Genomic DNA, 20,145 nt, shown 5'->3' on the forward strand with positions numbered 1-20,145 from the left:
AAAAAAGTATTATAGATATGAAAAATAATTTCACAAAATTATCATAGTAAAATTGATTTAACAAGCATATAACATATACTTGGTATATATACATCTATGTATATGTGTGTCCCCCACCCCATGGAACCTTATAGCTAGACTACACCTTTGGAAGAAATCTTAATTAAACTTGTACCTGAACAAGAACATGCTACAACATTCACACTCAATTCTTTTTAATGTTAAAATGCCCTAAAAAAACCTCCTACAAAATTAAATATTTAGAAAAGCTAATTCTGTTTATTAGATAATTCTAGTTTTTTTCATGTAATAGTGCTAGTACACACAATTTTTTTCTTAAACTAAGCAAACTTCAGGATAATATCCACCCAAAAAGCTATACCTATTATCATCACAGGAGATGTTATCGAAGAAGGATTTAGTTTTGTCATAATAGCAATTAGGTCCAAGTGGATCCTCTTCATCAGCATTTCCTTCACTGTTTTGGGTGTCCACCCCTGAATCACCTTTATCTTCACCATTTACAGGCTTCTCCTGTTTCTCAAGCTTATCTTCTAATAAAACAACAACAACAACAACAAAATGATCACATACTGAAGAAATAAAAATTTATAAATTCCTATTAACAAAACTTAACACTGGATTAAAAAAAAACAAAAACAACCCAAGCAAACCACTGTTAACTCATCAGTCATACAAGATGATTTCTGGGGAAAAAAGAAGACTTACCTTTTAATTTAAGCTTATTATGAAATTCTCTGTCAATTTCCTCTTTGTTGAATTGTGCATTAGCACTTTCAAAGTCAAAGTCTTTCTCAAACTTCATTGGGCCATCCCGCCGAATCCCAAATCTTCCCCTGCCACCGCGATGACCTCCCCGTCCTCTTCGAGGTGCTGACGGGCCACCTGGAACTATGCAAATATAATGGACAAGACTATATTCATCCAACTGACCTTATTGTACAGAAGGTATGTTACTCTTTTAGTCTTTATATAATTCCAACTTTTACTAAAGTTCTATTTTGATGCCTTATGGAAATTACCTTTGATGATTGAAGTTAAGGCTAGAATAAGTTCTGGCAGGGCTTCCTAAGTTGGGAAGGCTTTGAGTTTGGGCCTGTCAACAGACTGCACACTTCAGTTTTCTGAGGCTAAGCTTAGCTAAGTTCAGAAGAGCACGTCATAAAATAGACAGTGCATCCTGGGTCATCTCCAATCATCCTGGATTCAGATGGTTCTGATGGAGAAGTGAGGCTGGTGACCTACACAGCCCTCCCTCACTCAAAACAAAGTCAAGTGCAAGTCATGTCATCAGTTGTCTGATGGCATGGTCTTCTTCGGCAATGAAGGACGAACACAGTAATAGGTAATGTAATTTTTGTGCAACTGCAACTCATTCAATCTTCAACTACTAATGTGTGGAAGGGCTTGATCTGCAATGAAGGAGAGAGTCCCCACACTGATTAAATCATAGATCTTTAGAGGCACTGAACTCTGTATTTTAAGAAAAATAAAACTCACTTAAAAACCTCTGCAAGAACATAAGATACAAAGACACACAGTTTCATAGCTAACATAGAGTTATATAAAAGAATACCAGAAAAAGTAACACTTTAAAAAAATCACATTTCATTTAATCAGTTATCTTTGGTGAGTTTGTTGTACATCTTTATATATCCAAATAACCTAATTTCAAATGAACTCATAATAAACTGCAGTAGAAAGAGCACTGAATTTATTGTCTCAAGTTCAAATACCGGTCCTGCCAATTAATAAGTGTCTGAGTCCATGGGCAACGTACTTAATGTCTCTGAGCCAATGAAAAAGGTGTTGGATTAAGGTTCCATCCAGCTCTAATTCCTATGATCTTTAATAGTGGCAGTGAGATTCAGCTCTGAATAACTTACCTGCTTGTCTCTTGTTTTCATTTCTGATTTGTTCATTTTCTGGTCTGGAAATTTTGTGTGCTTCAGCTATAGAACAAAAAATATACAGATCAACAAATCAACTGTTAGATGATAAATAACTGAAAGCCTTGGATTGTGAACAGGAATATGAAAAAACCCTCACGTCATGGTCATGCTCATATTGATCTTCCATTTCCCCCACCCACTTTAAGGGTCAAATTTGAGAGACTGAACGTTATAAAGTTCAAGTTTAAGTTTGCTAAGATCACTCACAAAACAAATCCCTTGGGTGAAAAGAGGGCTAATGGAAAATGCTTGGTCAGTCAATTAAAGGAATAAATATCTAAAGTTCTACCTCGCCTGTGCTCTTGATTCTCTATTGCTTTTTGGCTGGTAGATGGCAAAGGTCTGGCTGATACAGGGCTCCTTCTCCCAACAGGTGCTGGAGCAGGTAAGTGAGCCGAGGCGGTCTGTACTGCTTGTTCCATGGTTGGGCTTTTTCTCAAAGGGTCTAACTGAGGGCTTGAACGACCTAAAATGTAACCAAAAGATAAGAAACTACCCTACTCTTGTGGATTTCAAATTTATCAATCCAGACCCTAAAAGAAAAATATTTGCATTCTCAGCTCCACTTATCCAGACCGAAGGGAGATAGCATTAATTCTTTTTATAGAAAGGGTTGGGCGGGACAATTACGTCTTACTCAGACCAAACCTGAAAACTGGCCAGCTGTTGAATATTAGTGCATTTCAATTGAGGATGACATCACATAAAAATCTGACCTGGAAAAATAACTGTTTTATACAGTCTTTTAGTATTGTTGTGTAAAACTTAAGACTTAAAAACTGAGCAACAGACTACTTTATAAAAGTTCTTTGGCTGGAATGGAATTCTTATCAGTTAATTACCACATAACCATAAAATCATAGATTTATAGCTGGAAAGAACTATAAGATTGACTAGTCCACCCCCTTATTTTACATATGAAAAAATTGAGGCCCAGATAAGTCACATGACTTGCCAAAACTCATTTAAGTAGAGTAAATGGCAGAGCTAGATTTGAACCCAGACTCCAAATACAATTCTCTTTTACCTGTATTACATTTCCCACACCCCCAAAAAACCTCCCAAATGCTGCCAATACCATTACTTACATAATAAAATATATATTCATTAAAAAATCTACACAAAATGCATTTCTCTACGATCCTAAATCAAAATCTGGTGGTCAATTCACCTATTCTTGTTGAGGCAAACTTGAAAAAGATGTTTGAGTAAATTTACAATGTTATTAAGCATTTTACTTTACCTCTGGAAGATTGTACACAAATGTGTACCTTCAATTCTGAAAGGTACATTTTTATTTAAATAATTGTTAAATTAACCCTGTGGAAAGCTAACTAAAAACTCAATGAAACATCTTTAATATGTAACTACTGTGATGGAGTTATTGTTACAGATGATCTTAATGTTTTCCCTACTTTTAAGAAATGATCTTTTAAACTTTTTTATAAGTTCTTTTCCTTCAACAAAAAGCGATACTGCAGTAAGAGTTAATAACTTAAAGATTAAAAACAAAATTTTTTTCACTGAAAGTCCACAAGTCAGTGAAATTAGAGATAAACAATATAATGCGACATAATTCTATTTAAAAGGCTACTTCGTTGGCTACCTTCATATCTTCTTCACATTTAATAGAAAATAGGCTTTTAATTTAATAGGAAAAATAGGCTGGATATTCACTTGCACCCTCATTTTCATCCAAATGTAGGCTTACATTAAAAGCAGTTGTGCTGAAAGCAGTCAAATTGAATCTAATTTGCTTAAATGAAAACTTGTTTTCAGTTGGTAACCAGTTCAACTTCCACAGTGATAAAATTTGGAAAAAAATTCGATTTTGTATGGATGACAGTGTTTACAGCTACTATAAAATTACCAAATGGGAACTGTTAAAAGATGAGAATTCCATTTTTCTTGCCTTGTCATATCTTAAACAATTTTTAAAGCAATATTTAAAAATCATATCCATATGATACCTTTCTCTGAGGTCAAAACGTATTAATTAATTCATAGATTTTAGTTTTTTTTATTGTTGCACCCAAGTTATTCAGCTAATAATTCCATAAACAGTATTTGAATCCAATTCTTCTGACTCTAAGTCTAAGGTAATTTCTATCATACCATATTGTCATTTTCACTATATTTATAGAACTTAAATTAGTAATCAAAATTGGAGAGAACTTCATAGCGTTCAGTAGATTTTAGTTTTAAAATCTAATCCTCAATATTTTCATGAAAACAGGGAATGAGCACATACTGAATCCATAATAAAACTGGGTAAAATGAGACAAAACTGTTAAGATATTTTTGCAGATCATGTAGCATGGTAGTACTGCATAATATTTAGTATTAATGTAATATTTAGTAAATAGTATTAAAAGATTATGTATATATTTGGAAAAATGCCCAGTTTTAAAAGGCTAGAGGGAACCAATCAATAAATATTTACTAGTGCCTATATATACAAGGTGCTTTTCTAAGCACTGTGAGGATACTAGGGAAAAAGTAGTACGATAAACAACAATGGAACTAACTGATTATAGATTCAGAGTAAGAAGGGGTACAATGAGGAAACTTAGGTCCAAGAAAAATTAAAAGTGACTTAAAATCACATTACTTAATCAAATGTGCTTAAGGTGGTAAATAAATCAGGGTTTATTAGTAATGTTTTTCCCTTCAATGAAAAATCTGATACTTAAAAAAACACTTTTGTGTTGTAAAAATCATCTAGCAAATTTTACAATATCAGGGACCTCATGCTTCCTTTTCCTTTCGCTTTCTGAGTATTATAAAAATTAGAATAGTGATTCCTATTTGAGAAAGCTTTTGCAAAATTCAACAGAGCAAGTTTCAGAGTATCCAGAATTTTTATATTACAAAATCTGTGTGTTGAAATTTATGAAAAATTTTTTTCCTACCTCTCAGAGAAAGGCAAAAAATTACTGTGGATTTAAAAAAAAAAAAAAGACACACTTGTGGAGTAAAGAAGAGTACCTTGAGATGGCTGTGTTTTTGAAGACCTTGCATCTTGTGTAAAGGCAGACCCGACTGCACTGCTCTGGGATAAGGCAGCACTGGCTGTTGTTTCTGTCCCAAAAGATGTCAGGGAGCTACCAGCTAAAAGAGGAAGCAAAATGAACATCTTTTAAAGGTAATTTAGTAGCAACCTTCCCATTTTTACACAATCATTCAACTCAGGCTGTTAGATGATTCTTTTGTGTAAATACTTGGAAAAATCAATGACTGTTACGATTAAAAGAATGTAAATAGTATTTCCCACTTGTAGTTTTTCTGACAAAATAGCTGAGATTAAGCTGACTAGGGCTGGGGGTCATGGAGATCGGGAAGGGCCAAAAGGAGGAAGAGATAAAATAAAGTAATAGTCAGTGACTAAAGGGGAGGACACCAGAATAAGTTTATTAAATATTAACACTACTGGTAGAACTATTTTAATAAGGATTTTGCATGTACCTACACTAATCTGTATACTAACGTTCTACATGAAAATTTCTAGTTAGATGAATGCTGGCCTCAGTTATAACAATGTCCTAAGGGTCCATGCTGAGATTTTGGGTAGAAGTTTTGGGGCCTTAGACAGAATTCACAAAGGATCTCTGGCAAGTCATGCTAATAATATTCCACTTCTCTGAATTCCTATAAGCATCAATTGTATCATTCATTTTGGTGCATAATCTTATATTATACTTCATTGTTATTTAACTTTCCTATATCTTGGCCCCTCCGTTAGACAATAAACTACTAAAGGAATGGTACCTTACATTGCCTTTCATACCACCTTTATCCCACAATGTTATCCACATATTAGGTGCTAAAAAAAAATTACTTCTTGAAATGAATAAATATAAGGTATCCATTCACTTCAAGATGTCTACATCTAAGTTGGCATTCCTTATTACACTGTAGTAGGTACACTGCTAGACCTGGGATCAAAAAGATCTGGATCTGAATTGCACCTCAGACCATACTAGCTGTATGACCCTAGGCAAGTCACTTAACATTTACAGATCCAAGTTCTCTTGTTAGCAAAATGGAGACCAAAGACAGCACATACTTCACAAGGTTGTTATAAGGATCAAATGAGATAAAGTACTTTGCAAACCTTTAAGTGTTATATAAATTTCAGCTGTAATAATTTAATCACATATTGTTGGAAGATACCTCTACAGTCATCCTGTCCAACTTCCTATATTATAAAGGAGTCCTTACTACACTACAACCAAGAAGCAGTCATCAAACTTACTTGAACATTTGCAGTGATAGGGATACTCACCACCTTTGAAGATGGCCTATTAATTTTCTAATAAGAAATCTGTCGAAATCTGTCTCCCTTAATCTTCTTTTTCTGGTATAGCATAAAAGTAAGCTTCTATAACTAGGAAACACTAATTCACCTTGTGCTGCTAGAAACAATCACCTTTTCCCTGTCTGAATTCAGTTTGAGGATTAAATGGGTTCAAAACTTTGCAAAATACAAATTTGAACAGCAAGTTCCTTATTAATCAGTCAATGTGAGCAAAACAGAGCTAGTCTTATACACGATAACCATCTTGATTGCAAGCTAATAAGGCCCCAAATCATATGGCTAGGTAGTTCACGCTATGTTTTACTTTTACTAGTCAATTAGCCAGAAGTCATTACACATCAAGCTATTAATTGTAGATGGGAGAAATACTTCTTAAGCTTTGTCTGTTTCGTTATCCTTAACTGATATATTTGGAGCTTCAATTTTTTTTCTGTGGATGAAAAATTTGAAAAGTAGCTTCATGTAACATGATTACAGAACTTACACTTAACCAGAAATTCAAAGATGAGAAGTGAAAGAAAAAAGCTTAAAAAAATACAATAAAAATGATGATGATGATGATGATGATAATATTATTTCAAGTATTTATTAAATGCTTACTATATATACAGGCCAGTGCTAAACAAAGAGGTAAGAATATAAAAACAAACACCTCTCTCACCTCTCTAGGATTTTGTGACACTGTTCTCCCCTAGTTCTCCTCATGCTTTGGAGAATCTTCATTTAGGACACATGGGTGTCCCTCAAAGGCAGGCTTGTACGACATATTGCTGCTTTGGCATGCCACAAGTGCCCATTGTATATTGTGCAGGCCTGCTCTAAGGCTCTATCTCTACATAGATGTTCTCTCTCTCTGTCTTTCTACACATATATCACCTTAGTCTCTCTCCTGCAACTCCAGTCCTGAATCGCCATGTCTTTTAGATAATTGAATTGGATGCCTTGTATGTACTTCAAACTCAACATATTCAAAAAAAGAAATGATTCATTATCTCCCCTCCCCTCCAAACTCTCCTATTCTCATTTCCTTATTACTGTTGAAGTCCCACATTTTCCCAGTCACCTAGGCTTAAAACTTTGGTGTCATCCTCAATTTTTTTACTCACATTTAACTAACTTACGCAATTCTTTATCAAGTCTAATTTTTCCATCTTCATAGCATTTCATATATATGCCCCTTTCTCTTCACTCATATGGCCACCTCCCTAATAGATGCCATCACTGTTTCTTACCTGGACTATTTTAACAGCCTTCTAATTAGTCTCCCTGCTTCAAGTCATTCCCTACTGCATCCGCCTCCTAGCTGCCAAAGCAACCTTCCTAAAGTGCAGGTCTGATCATGTCTCCCTATTCCTTCCAGATTCAAATTTGAAATCCTACTTGTTTGGCATTTAAAGCCCTTCATGACCAGGGCACTTCCTATCTTTCTAGTCTTATACTTCACTACCCTCCACACAGGTTATAACACTTGATTTTCTTACACACAACACTGAACATCCCAACTAAATACATTTTCATTGGCTATTGCCTGGAATGCTCTTCCTGTTCTCCTGCATCGTGGTTTCACTGGCTTCCTTCAAATCCTACCTTCTGAAGGAGGTTTTTCCTGGGTCTCCTACTGCTAATGCTTTCTTTTCCCTCTGAGATGTCCCAACACCTGCTCTTCTTTCTTTACTTCTTGTATGTATATAGTTACTTGCATATTGTCTCTCCTATTAGAATGTAAGGTCTTTGATGGCAGGAACTGTTTTTATCTTTCCTGTATTCCCAGTGTTTATTATTAGCACAGTGCCAGGTATATACTAAGCATTCAATCTTAACTAATATGAAAAAGATTTATAAATAATTTTAAAACAAAAAGAGCCTTCACTATCAAAATACATAAACTCCTTATTTAGTGTTGAAAATTCTCTTTCATGGGTTGCCTCCACTTGTACACACATCTCACCAAGTGAGGAATGCAGAAGATTCAAAAAACTCTCAGGCCTAAAGATCTTCCCTAAGAAGCATATAAAGTTTAAAAACCTACTGAAATTTTAAAAAATTTATTTTCAGTTCCAAGGATGAACTTATTCAGCACCCTTCACACATATTTCCACAGCATTTTTTTTTAAAAAAAAGAAAAAGTGATTTTTAACATCCTTTGAGGTTAGTAATGATAGTCAAATTACTAAGGATTTGGTTGGATATATAGCTTGTCACAGAATGTTCAGGGAAATCACAGTTGACTATCTTGAAAAATTTCTTTCTTTACTTTTTTTCATCTGCAAAAGGATTCTTTAACTCAAATAAAATGCCCCAAACTAGGCAATGACAAGTTCGAAAAATAGTCCCTGTGGCTTAATTTTGAAGTTACAAGAATAGCCTACGAAACTACAGAATTAGCTGATGTTTCTTTTATTACAGTAACTACAGATATTTATTCCTGGCTTACCTAGTTCTCTGCCTCACATTAAAAAAAACTTGGGTCACAAAGGAGCAAAAATAAAAAGGGAGTTCAGGTTTATAACCTGGCTTAGCCAATTTGAATAATACAAATAATATCAAACAATATTTCAGTTTGTTCCCACCTCGCTTTCCAAAAAGTGCTGCTATCATGAGTTCAGAGAAAGCTATGGTTTTTCTCCTTATTTAACAACTGAGACTTTTTATAGTTCTTTGCTCTCAGGATATATAGTTCTTTTCTCTCTAATATTTCAGGATGATAATAACTTGCCACCTCTCTCATTTATCTACCAAAATTAAAATAGCAAAAATCACCTTAACCTTTCTTTCCTGTCACATTTAAGCATAATAAAATGTTTAAACAAGGCAAAATTAGGGAAAACAATTCTCTAAATGTATACTACTATAAAATAAGTATGTAAAATATTTTGGTAGTTAAACTTTTAGAGCTAGCAGACTATATATTTTTTTTTTTGCCTCTTTTATAAAATTTCACTTAATAGCTGAAAGGATGAAAACAAGAAGTTTTGTTTTTATCTGCTTTGCAAGCCTCGTACCATTTTACTGTTATGGTCTTATTTTGGAATAGAATAAGATATTGTAAATAAATTCTGTTCAGCGAGACTTTTTTTCCTAAAAGACTATCAAAAGACTAGCATTGTTTTGCAATGAGTCAATTGTTATTAATATGATTTGTTTTTCAATCTTCTTATGAAATCAAGAGTTCCAAAATAATGATTATAAGATTTGAAAAGTTTATACTTTCAGTCAACTGTGTTGTGCTATCACGAAACAAAAAAGTGCCTGTTTAAGTATTCAAACTACCATACCTTCTTTCTTCATCTGATTAACATATATTCAAATAAATCTGGAATTTGGGTATAAAAAATATGTAACTGTACTAAGTAAGGTTTACACTATTCAGGAGCCTCTAGTTAACTTAGAAGTTTAGCATGTATGTGATAGGAATGTAAAATGAAATAAAATATTTCTTAGAAATCATGTACAATGCAGTTAAAATGATTATGTAATTGCATCATGAATCTAGGGGAAGGTAAACATATTAACATAAAAAAACAAGCATGGTTTTTGAATGTAGATTTTAGACAAAATATCTAATTAATTGTATTTTTTATCTTCATAGGAAAGAGAAAATTAAAACAAAACAAAAACAAAAAAACATACGACATACCAACACCAACAGCACCAAACTGCTGCCCGACTAATGGACTTGGGCTGAACTGACTATATGCTGGCATCCTACCAAAAGGACCATAGGAACCCACTGACTGGAATGAAGAAGTAGATGATCCTAGTGAAGACTGAAGAAAAAAAAATGTTACTCTTTTATTTCATAATTATCACTGTTAGAAAGGAATACTTTGTTCTCTGCAATTTAAAAAAATTGGCAACTGTTAAAAATCTTAATAATGCAACGAAAAGGCCAGAACCCACATTTAATATAAAAATGGTGAACCTTTAAGCAATCTTCTCATTTCAGTAATAGTACACGTAATTTACAAAGATTTTTGTGCAACAATACCCATTTTGAGTGGCACACACTAAGCACAATGTCTAGTTTATAGGGCAATGAATTAAAAGAAAAAGTATTGATTGAGTTAGGTAGGTACCTTATGCAAAATCTCTATACTTTAGAATGACCTACTTTAGAGCACTGGCATCTCTATTATGGGACTAAATGAGAGATAATTTAAAACCTTATTATAGTGAATTAGGCAACAAAGGTTAAGACTTTCAATAATCATAGTGAAAAAAAAAGTTTTCTGAGTTAACCCTCTTTAGTATCCCATCCCAAAATATATCATGCAGTTAAAACTTATTTATATGTTTGAACTTAGCACTTTTTAAATTTCACTGTCAAAAATTCAAGAATTACTTAGCATTTTCACATACTTTATTCAACAATTATTTATAGTATGCCTAATGTTGACAGACACCCACAAATCCAGGATTAGGGTTTTTAGGTAACAATATTATTGACTAACATTAGTTTTATTCCCCATCAGAATATTAAAGGGCAGGCACAATTTTGCATTCTTTTCATCATGAGAGGTTAGCACAGTGCCTGGCACAAACTGAGTGCTTAATAAATGCTGCTTGTTTGTTCCTGAAAGACTGACTTATATGACATCACTTTGGTTGATTATTTCCTCACTAAATAAAGCAAAAAAAAATTTTATAGCTCAAAGTATACACAAAAGATGGCATGTGCATATAGGTTTTATTGAGGGGAAATGGGAGATAGCTCTAGTAGGATATCCATTTCCTTTTCCCCAATAAACAGATTTTGTCAGATTGTTCTCAACTCACATGGAGATAATCAGCATATCTCTAAAAGAATAACACTTAAAACTATAGCAATTTTCTTCTCACTTGAAAGTGACTGAACTGGTTGGAAAAACCTAAGAACTTTTAAAAAATTCCCTTCTCTTCTTTTAGAAAAATTAACTTTATATTCTATATTATAATTACTTTGAAAAACTTCACAGAGCTCAGAAAGGTCATTTGTCCTACGTCACAGTGATGTTAACAATAGAATCCAGGTGTCCAATGCTTTTTCACCACTTATAGATAAACAAAGAAATATTTCTATTATAAATAATGTAAAATGATCAAATTGATGAAAGATAAAGAGTAGGGAAATGTTAGTTCATAGTACAGAATGGTGAATTTTAAAGAAAAAAGAGTTATGCATTACAGATATAGATCAAGAAACAAAATGCCTTTTTTATGCTAAGTGAATATCCTGTTTAAGTAACTGGTTCTGCTGCTATGTTATGGTCCTAGGATTCAGCAATTTTCTACATATTTCTGGTAACCTCTAGTTTGCAGTCATATAGAACGTAAATGTAAAATGACTATGTACTAATTTAGAACTTGTGATCATTTGGATTTAATATGTGACTTGTGGATTCCTAAAATAAAGGATATGTTTAAAAACCTTAATTCTCTGAGTTCTTAGTTTGAGAAAATTACTAATTTTAAAATGGATTCCCCTTACTTATAGTAAGAACATATGAAAAACAAGAAATATATTGTGAATATATTGTTTGTATGCTTTTATGTTTTATGATATATTATAACTTATTGGGACTATAATTTTTTCATTGCCTTACATAATTTTACTTAATATTCATGATAATCTTAATTTATAGTAGGTACTTAAAAATAAAACTTCATTACCTTTAAAATATTCTCTAATTTTAAAGGTACTAACTATGCTTCAGTATGTATCATTAATTGCTTTAACTGTCACAAATCTTACCTGAACAATAGCTGGGTCCTGAGGCAAAGAGCACTGTGGTTTTGGTGGTTCACAAACAGTGAGGTCTTTAATGTCACTACCACGGAAGATAATGTATTCAAAAACTTCATCACGAGGTGGTATTGGTCGATCTGTTGGTCTGTCTTCTGTACCAAAGGAACGAACTAGCAAGAGAAGAAAACAAGTATAAGATGTAATTTAGATCACCAGAATTGTACATTGTGTTCATGTGTTAATTGGAAAATTTCAGAATAAAGTTAGCAAAGTTTCCCCACTGCTAGGCCTATTTTTCAAGTTCTAGGTCCTTCACTCCTCAGAAGTTGTGCAAGATAGTGGAGATACAAATACAAATGAAATAATCTCTACTAGCAAAGAACTTGTAGAAGTTGAATAGAATATTATTATGTTTGTGACCTGAAATAAAACTAAACCATTTCTGGAGAATCAATAACAAGAAAAGCATGGCTTTCTTAAAAATTTAAAGACCTTACTAGTAATGACTAAGTACACACCAGTTCAAAATATGAAAATTTAAGAGAGAAATGGTATAGTGGTTAAAAAGAGAACCACAGAATGAAAAGACTTCAAAAGTCCTGCTTCAAGTAAATGGCTATGTAATCATGGACAAATTACTCCCAGCACCCCAGGCAACACAAAGGAGTGGCTGATCTGCATGAACCAAAAAGCATTTCCACAGTGGAGATCCCTTTGCCAATGAAATCACAGGTGTACATCCCACCTAAGAAATAAATATCATATTGAATTAAATGGAGGTGGTCTTAGTATAATGCCAAGCATATAGCAGATGGGAATTGTTTTAGTTAGCATTCTATAATTATGGATCAATTTATTTCAGTCAAACTGTCACAGCTGTGACATCTCCTAAATTCATTCCCTCCTTTCTATTTGCACTGCCACTTTATAGTTTGAGGGAAGATGCCCAGAATAATGAAATACTCAATACTCTTTACACCTTTCCAATTCATCCTTTACACTGCTCCAAGACTTATTCAGAATGCCTTCCCTAATCCCTACCTCACAGCTTATAATGAATGACTTTTTTCCATTAAAGACTTCAGACAAAAACAAATTCCTTACCCCTTTCCAATGCACTTTTACGTTTTTGTGTTATGTTTATTTGTATATGTGACCTATATAACTGTTGGTTTGTAAACTCCATGAAGGCAAAGGCTCTCTTACTTTGAATCCCCCCAACCTGATACCTAACTGTGTTAGGTAACAGATTTTTGTTGTATTAAAGATTATTAATAGTATTCCCAACAATACATGATCAGTAATCTCCAAAGTACACAATGGTTATCAATGTATAAAAATAAGATAAAAATTTAAGGATATATGGTTATGGTTTCATTGTGGAGAACACATTCAAGACTCACAAGATAACTACATATCTACACTATCACTTAGAAAAATAAGGATGCCCTAGAATAAAACGAAAAACAAATGATAATTTGCCTTAAATTCTCCATTTTTCTTTGTCACCTAGGCTGGATACCTCAATGTCATAATTAAGCCTCCATTATTTTGACTATCCCATCTTCATACTACTTCAGTTCTGTTGATTCTGGTTTCTACAATTTAACAACTATTACTTAGATAAGGCTGATGGCTAAGTGGTTACGCCTAATAGATTCTCAAGGGGTTAAAACCGGTTTTACTCTTTAACTTCATATTACTCTTCAGATGTGGCCTTCATGTAGCTGAAGAGAACAGGGGAAAATTTCACTTTATTTCAGGGAAGAAAAAGTTCCCTCCAATATAGCTTCTGTTCTTAAGCTCTTTGGTCAGCCTTACTATAGATATTTAGCCAACCTATTACCTTAGGTTATATACCTATAATTGTCCATCCAGCAGACATTTTATATTAATTTGTTGAATGAATAAAACAATAATGCTAGTGAGATGATTCCTGTACAATTATGGCTTGGACTAGAAGACTTTTGAACTCCCTTCTAACTAAAATTCTAACAGAAGTATTAAAATTCTAACAGAAATGCTTATTTTCTTAGGGTACTGATAAAATGCATTTATAGTTGAGGGATATATAGGACAATGAGAAGTAATTTTTCTTTATGGTTTTTATACCTTCCTAACACAAGTTCCTACATTTGCAGACCCTACTGCTTGAAGATTACATTCTATAATAACTCATTATTAGTGTTTAAAAAATCAGCATCTTTATCTACAGGGGTCAATTACAATCACACTGGTCTAAATTGGGTTAAAAGTTTCATGTTTATCTCAGTTTAGATACAAATTTCATAGCTAATTTTAGAGATTTAATGAAAAACTTATTCTCCTAAGATTCTAACAAAAAAGATCATTAGTAAACATATTAATTCTTTCAATAAATAATTTCAACATTAGGGCACAAAAATACTGTGAAAAATTCAGAACTGAGTGGAAAAGAGAAAAATAAATTGAAAATTTCAGTAAGAATATCTGATAGACTCCCAAATGAATTATAAATGTAAATTGGGTACATATCCCAAAATGAATTTTAATATAAATTGGGTATATGTATGTATATACATGGTAGTTGTCCTTCGTTCTCCAAGAGGACCAAAATGACATTGCCATGATAATGTGAAGTTTCAGTGTGTCCAACTGTGGTTGATCAGACCAATATGAGCTTGGAATGCTCTACCACAGATTGGGCATAGATAGTCCGCATGAATATTTGGGGAGGGTACTCCAAATCTGTTCATTCTACGTTTACTTTGTGCTATCTCAATTCTGCTTTGCTCATAGAGCACAGCACCTTTTCTGATGTGGGCATGCCATGCTGAGCGGTCCTGCGCCAGTGTCTCTCATGTTGCACAGTCAAATCCAAAGTTCTTGGGAGAGACCTTGAGAGTGTCCCTGTATCACTTCTTCTAACCTCTATGTGATCTCCTGCCCAATGTGAGTCTTCTATAAAATTGTCTTTTTGGCAAATGTATATTTTGCATTCAAAAAACATGTCCAGCCCATCAGAGTTGCGCTCTCTGAAGCACAGTCTGAAGGCTTGGCAGTTCAGTTCAAGCAAGGACTTCAGTGTTTGGTACCTTATGTTGCCAGGTGATCCTCAGAATCCTTCTAAGACAGTTTAAATGGAAACGATTCAGTTTCCTGGCATGGTGCTGGTAGACTGTCCATGTTTCACAGGCATACAATGAGGTCAGCACAACGACTCTGTAGACCTTCAGTTGGGTAGTCAGTCTAATACCTCTTCTCTCCCAAACTTTTCTTCTGAGCCTCCCAAACACTGAGCTAGCTCTGGCAATGCATGCATGCATCAACCTCGTTGTCAATGTGTACATCCCTGGAAAGTATACTACCAAGGTAAGTGAACTTATCCACAGCATTCAAAACTTCTCCATTTGTTGTAACTGATGGTTCCACATATGGATGGTGTAGTGGTGGCTGGTGGAGCACATGTATTTTCTTGGTGTTAATAATTAGACCAAAATTATCACAGGCAGTAGAGAATTGATCCATACTTTGTTGCATCTCAGCTTCAGAGGCTGCATTGAGTGCACAATCATCTTCAAACAGAAAATCATGCACCAATACTCCCTCCACTTTAGTCTTGGCTTGTAACCTTTTCAAATTGAAGAACTTCCATCAGTACAGTTAAGGTTGACGTTGATGCTGTGTTCATCCTCATTGAAAGCATTTTACAACATGGCTGAAAACATCATGCTAAAAAGCATGGGAGCAAGTACACAGCCCTGTTTCACTGTATTGGTGACTGGGAAGGTACAAGAGCATTGTCCACTATCCAAAACCGGGGCAAACATGCCATCATGAAACTGACGTACAATATCGATGAAGTAATCTGGGCAACCACAATTTTGACGTAATTTTCCGTAAGCCCTCATGACTAACAGTGTCAGAGGCCTCGGTCAGATCTACAAATGTTCTGCTCCTGGCATTTCTTCTGGAGTGGCTAGGCAGCAAACACCATACTGACTGTTCCTCAGCCCTTTCTGAAGCCACACTGGCTCTAAGATATATGACCATCTTCCAGGCGAAGGATCAGCCTAGGTGATCAGATCCAGGTGAAGGAAGACTGTAGCAAGAATGTAGCCATACATACAGTTTGTACATACACATATATGTATATATGTAGACAAGCATACATATGTCTGTATATATATGGGGGGGAGTAGGGAGTAGGGAGAGGGAGAATGAAATATGAGGGGTATGGAGTGATGTAGATCCTAAACAAAAAGCATTTGCTCATTATATACAACTGCGAAAAAAAATTACTTGAGCCAAACTTAACAGGCTTTCATTTCACCTTCTATCAGCAGATCTGTTTTCCATTTCAAGAGCTGTTTTCAGCAAAAGTCCAGCTCATATAAGAGCACGAAAATCTTAGTCTTTGTAAATTTAAGAGAAAGCAAGGGAAAACTGCTTTTTAAAAAAAGAATGATAGGTCTATTTTCAGTTCTTCACTTCTAAAGAGAATGTTTAGTTAGCTGCCTGAAAAATCCCTCAAATGGTATTTTAGAAATGTCTTTCATGCAAATCAGGCAAAACAAACATGGAGCTATTTGATTCTTCAGCATTTATAATTAGGATTTTGGTCTGTAGAAAGATTAATGAGAAATGATCATCCTATAATAGAGAGGCCTAAGTTCTAGTGGAGTAATTATTTCATTTAAGTTTTTCTTATCAATCTGGGCCAACTGTTAAGTCTAAAGAGAGAATTTTCATCAAGTAAGGATTTGAAAAATTACACCTCCTGATTCTATATTTATAAGAAGGCTTCTTTCTTTTTTTTTGTCCTATGCTAATACAATTAGCACGATAGATGGCCTATAGCTGGAGAGGTGGGATTTGAAACCAGGATTCTGGATCTGACTCCAGTGTCATTCCCTTGTACCCCATGGCCTCCCAATTTATTGCCTCAGTTTCACAGGCTGAGAGACTAAAAGAGGAAGGAAGTTAAGGAAGACACAAGTGGCTAACATTTACTTATTCAACAAAGTTTAGAAAGGGAAAATGCTATATTTTTGAGGTTGTCATGATTCCTAATACAGAAATTGAGATTAATGCACAGCTGGTATAATTAACACTAATTCTATAGTCAGCTTTAGCTCTTTTTCTTTTCTCTCCCTACCCACTTCCCCAATCTCTTTATTTGGTCTGTTTTTTTCCCCTTCTCTTTGGACTAATGTGGTTCATTAAGTGATAGAAAAGTGAGGTTGATGCCTCAGTGCTGTGCTATAAGCCTACAGAAATATCTAATGTCCCTTAGATAATCAAGGAGTCAATAAGGAATCCAAGTAGGGAGGATGAGACTGCCTGGGTCATGTCAAAGATCAGGAAGGCTAAACTTTCTAACTCATTTTCTACTTCAACTTCTTTCTTCTGACTGTCCTTAGATAATACTTTGATCCTGTGTAATAAGACTAGAGAAACTCTAGTTGAACAGATACAATCTGCTTGGTTTTCTTATGACTAAGAAGTAATATTGTTCTGACCATCTCTGACAAAGCTCAGAAAATAGCTTCTCATGAATGAGGCTGTTCTGGATGCCTGATTCTACAACATGGGACAGATTTAAGGACTGGAGTAGTGGAAGAGCTGTGATACTTTTCCAAGGAGTAATAAAGACTTCAACCCAATGACTTCTTCTACTTATACTGTGTCAAGCACATAATTGGCACAAAATTATTATTTGTAGGAGTACTGTGTATAGTATTTGTAGCTAGCAAGAACCTTGTATGCCAGCTCCCTCACTTTACAGGCAAGGAAACTAAGTCCTAGATAAGTCAAGTAAATAAGGTAGCATAGAAAACGGCACACCTAGGATTCAAAATCAAGTCCCTAGGTTCCAAGTTCAGTGCTTTATTTCACCATATGATTGGTTTGTTGTCCCTCCTAATAGCTTTTTTCTGTCTCTTCTTCACAGTTTGAAAGTGATGAGGAAATCCTCATTTGCATTTCACAGCCCAAACATCTCTTCCCCTAAGTATCTGATTAACAAAAAGGAAAATTTGATTCTAAAAATGTATGACTGGAAAAAATACACATGTGAACAGAAAAACCTCACTCAATGGCTAAATTCATTACTCCATCTTCCCCTCAGCTGTCAGAGTGATTTTCCTAAAGTGGGAGTCTGATCACATCATCTCCCTACTCAATAAACTCTAATGTCTCTCTTAATATCTCCAGTTTCAAATATAAAGTTCTCTGTTTGGCATATACAGGTCTTCTTTACATAGTCTCCTGCTTTTTCAGTAAAAAAAAAAAAAAAAAACCACAAAAAAACCCCCTTTACTGCTCCTCCACATATTCTGCAATAATCCAGCTACAGAGGTCCATTTCCTAGGTCACTGAAGACAACAATCTATTTGCCCTGGCTATCTGTCATGCCTGGAATGCTCTCTTCTCCCCTCTGCCTTCTCTGAGCTTCTTCCAAGTCTTAGCTCAAATTCATCTTTCTTTTATTTTTATTTAATTGTTCTCAGTTGTCAACAATCACTTCCATAAGTTTTAAATTTTTCCCTTCTGCCTCCCTGAAATGGCATGCAATCTTATATGGGTTTCTACACACACATTTTTATTAAACACATTTTCACATTAGTCATGTTGCAGAGATGAATTAAAATGAATGGAAGAAAGAATGAGAAAAACCAAACCAAACCAAACCAAACCAGAACACAACACAACACAAGAGAAAATACAATCTGCTTCATTCTGAATTCTAATTCAATTCTTTCTCTGGATGTGGAGGGCATTTTGCCTTGAGTCCTTTGGGAATTTTTTAGGTCCTTGCATTGCTGTGAAGGACTAAGCCTACCAGAAAAATTCTTCGCACACTGTGGTTGTTGTTGGGTACAAAGTTCTTCTGGTTCTGCTCCTTTCACTCAGCATCAGTTCATATAAGTCTTTCCAGTCTTTCTCTAGAGTTTTCCTGTTCATCTGTTACAGCACAATAGTATTCCATTACATTCACATACCACAACTTGTTCAGCCATTCCCCAATTGATGGGCATCCTCTTGATTTCCAGTTCTTGGTCACCACAAAGAGAGCTGCTATAAATATTTCTGTACATGTGGGACCCTTTCCCATTTTTATGATCTTTTTGGGATACAGTCCTAGAAGTGATATTGCTGGGTGAAAGGGTATGCACATTTTTGGACATAGTTCCAAACTGCTCTGCAGAATGGCTGATCAGTTCACAGCTCCACCAACAATGAATTAGTGTTCCAACTCTCCCACATCTTCTTCAACATTTATCATTTTCCTGTTTTGTCATGTTGGCCAATCTGATAGGTGTTATGTGGTACCCCAGAGTTGTTTTGATTGGCATCTCTTTAATTAATAGTGATTTAGAGCATTTTTTCATATGATTATAGATAGCTTTAACTTCTTCCTCTGAAAATTCCATTTATATCCTTCGACCATTTATCAGTTGGGGAATGACTTGTATTCTTGTACCTTTGACTCAGTTCTCTATATATTTTAGAAATGAGGCCTTTATCACAGACATTAGTTGCAAAAATTCTTTCCTAGTTTTCTGCTTCCCTCCTAATCTTGGTTGCATTGAGTTTGTTTGTGTAAAAACTTTTCAATTTAATGTAATCAAAATTATCTATTTTGCACTTCATAATGTTCTCTATCTCTTGTTGGGTCATAAATTTCTCCATTCTCCATAAATCACACAAATACACTATTCCTTGCTCCCCTAATTTGTTTATAGTATCAATCTTTATACCTACATCATGTATCCATTTGGACTTTATTCTTGTGTATGGTGTCAGGCATTGGTCTATGCTCAGTTTCTGCCAGAGTCATCCAGTTTTCCCAGCAATTTTTGTCCAACAGTGAGTTCTTATCCCAGAAGCTGGGGTCCTTGGGTTTATCAAAACAGTAGATTGCTATATTCATTAACTACTGTGTCTTGAGTACCTAACCTATTCCACTGATCTATCCTTCTGTTTCTTAGCCAATACCAAGTGATTTTGATGACTGCTGCTTTATAATACAATTTGAGATCTGGTAGGGCTAGACCATCTTCCCTAGCATTTCTTTTCATTAGTTCCCTTGATATTCTGGACCTTTTGTTCTTCCAGGTGAATTCTGATATTATTTTTTCTAGCTC

At 34.6% G+C, this 20,145-nt stretch overlaps 1 protein-coding gene and 1 long non-coding RNA gene across 3 annotated transcripts in view; one reads left to right on the plus strand and one right to left on the minus strand.

Annotated features, from left to right (window-relative positions):
- Positions 1-20,145, minus strand: part of LSM14A (LSM14A mRNA processing body assembly factor) — a 58,479-nt gene that overhangs the window by 5,192 nt on the left and 33,142 nt on the right. The window contains exons 2-8 of one of the 2 annotated variants that reach the window (XM_072632026.1): positions 12,023-12,186; positions 9,929-10,058; positions 4,962-5,084; positions 2,263-2,439; positions 1,908-1,973; positions 730-912; positions 383-554 (exon numbers count right to left, since the gene is read on the minus strand). In XM_072632026.1, coding sequence (XP_072488127.1) covers positions 383-554; positions 730-912; positions 1,908-1,973; positions 2,263-2,439; positions 4,962-5,084; positions 9,929-10,058; positions 12,023-12,186 — 1,015 coding nt within the window. The remainder of the gene's footprint in view (positions 1-382; positions 555-729; positions 913-1,907; positions 1,974-2,262; positions 2,440-4,961; positions 5,085-9,928; positions 10,059-12,022; positions 12,187-20,145) is intronic. The other variant, XM_072632027.1, reaches the window with a different exon arrangement.
- LOC140519206 (uncharacterized) lies at positions 528-9,964 on the plus strand. The gene is made up of 3 exons (XR_011972122.1): positions 528-969; positions 4,893-5,118; positions 9,881-9,964. It is a non-coding gene; the product is annotated as an uncharacterized lncRNA (long non-coding RNA).

This window comes from Notamacropus eugenii, chromosome 1, assembly GCF_028372415.1.
Source record: "Notamacropus eugenii isolate mMacEug1 chromosome 1, mMacEug1.pri_v2, whole genome shotgun sequence".
In the NCBI taxonomy this organism is placed as follows: domain Eukaryota; kingdom Metazoa; phylum Chordata; class Mammalia; order Diprotodontia; family Macropodidae; genus Notamacropus; species Notamacropus eugenii.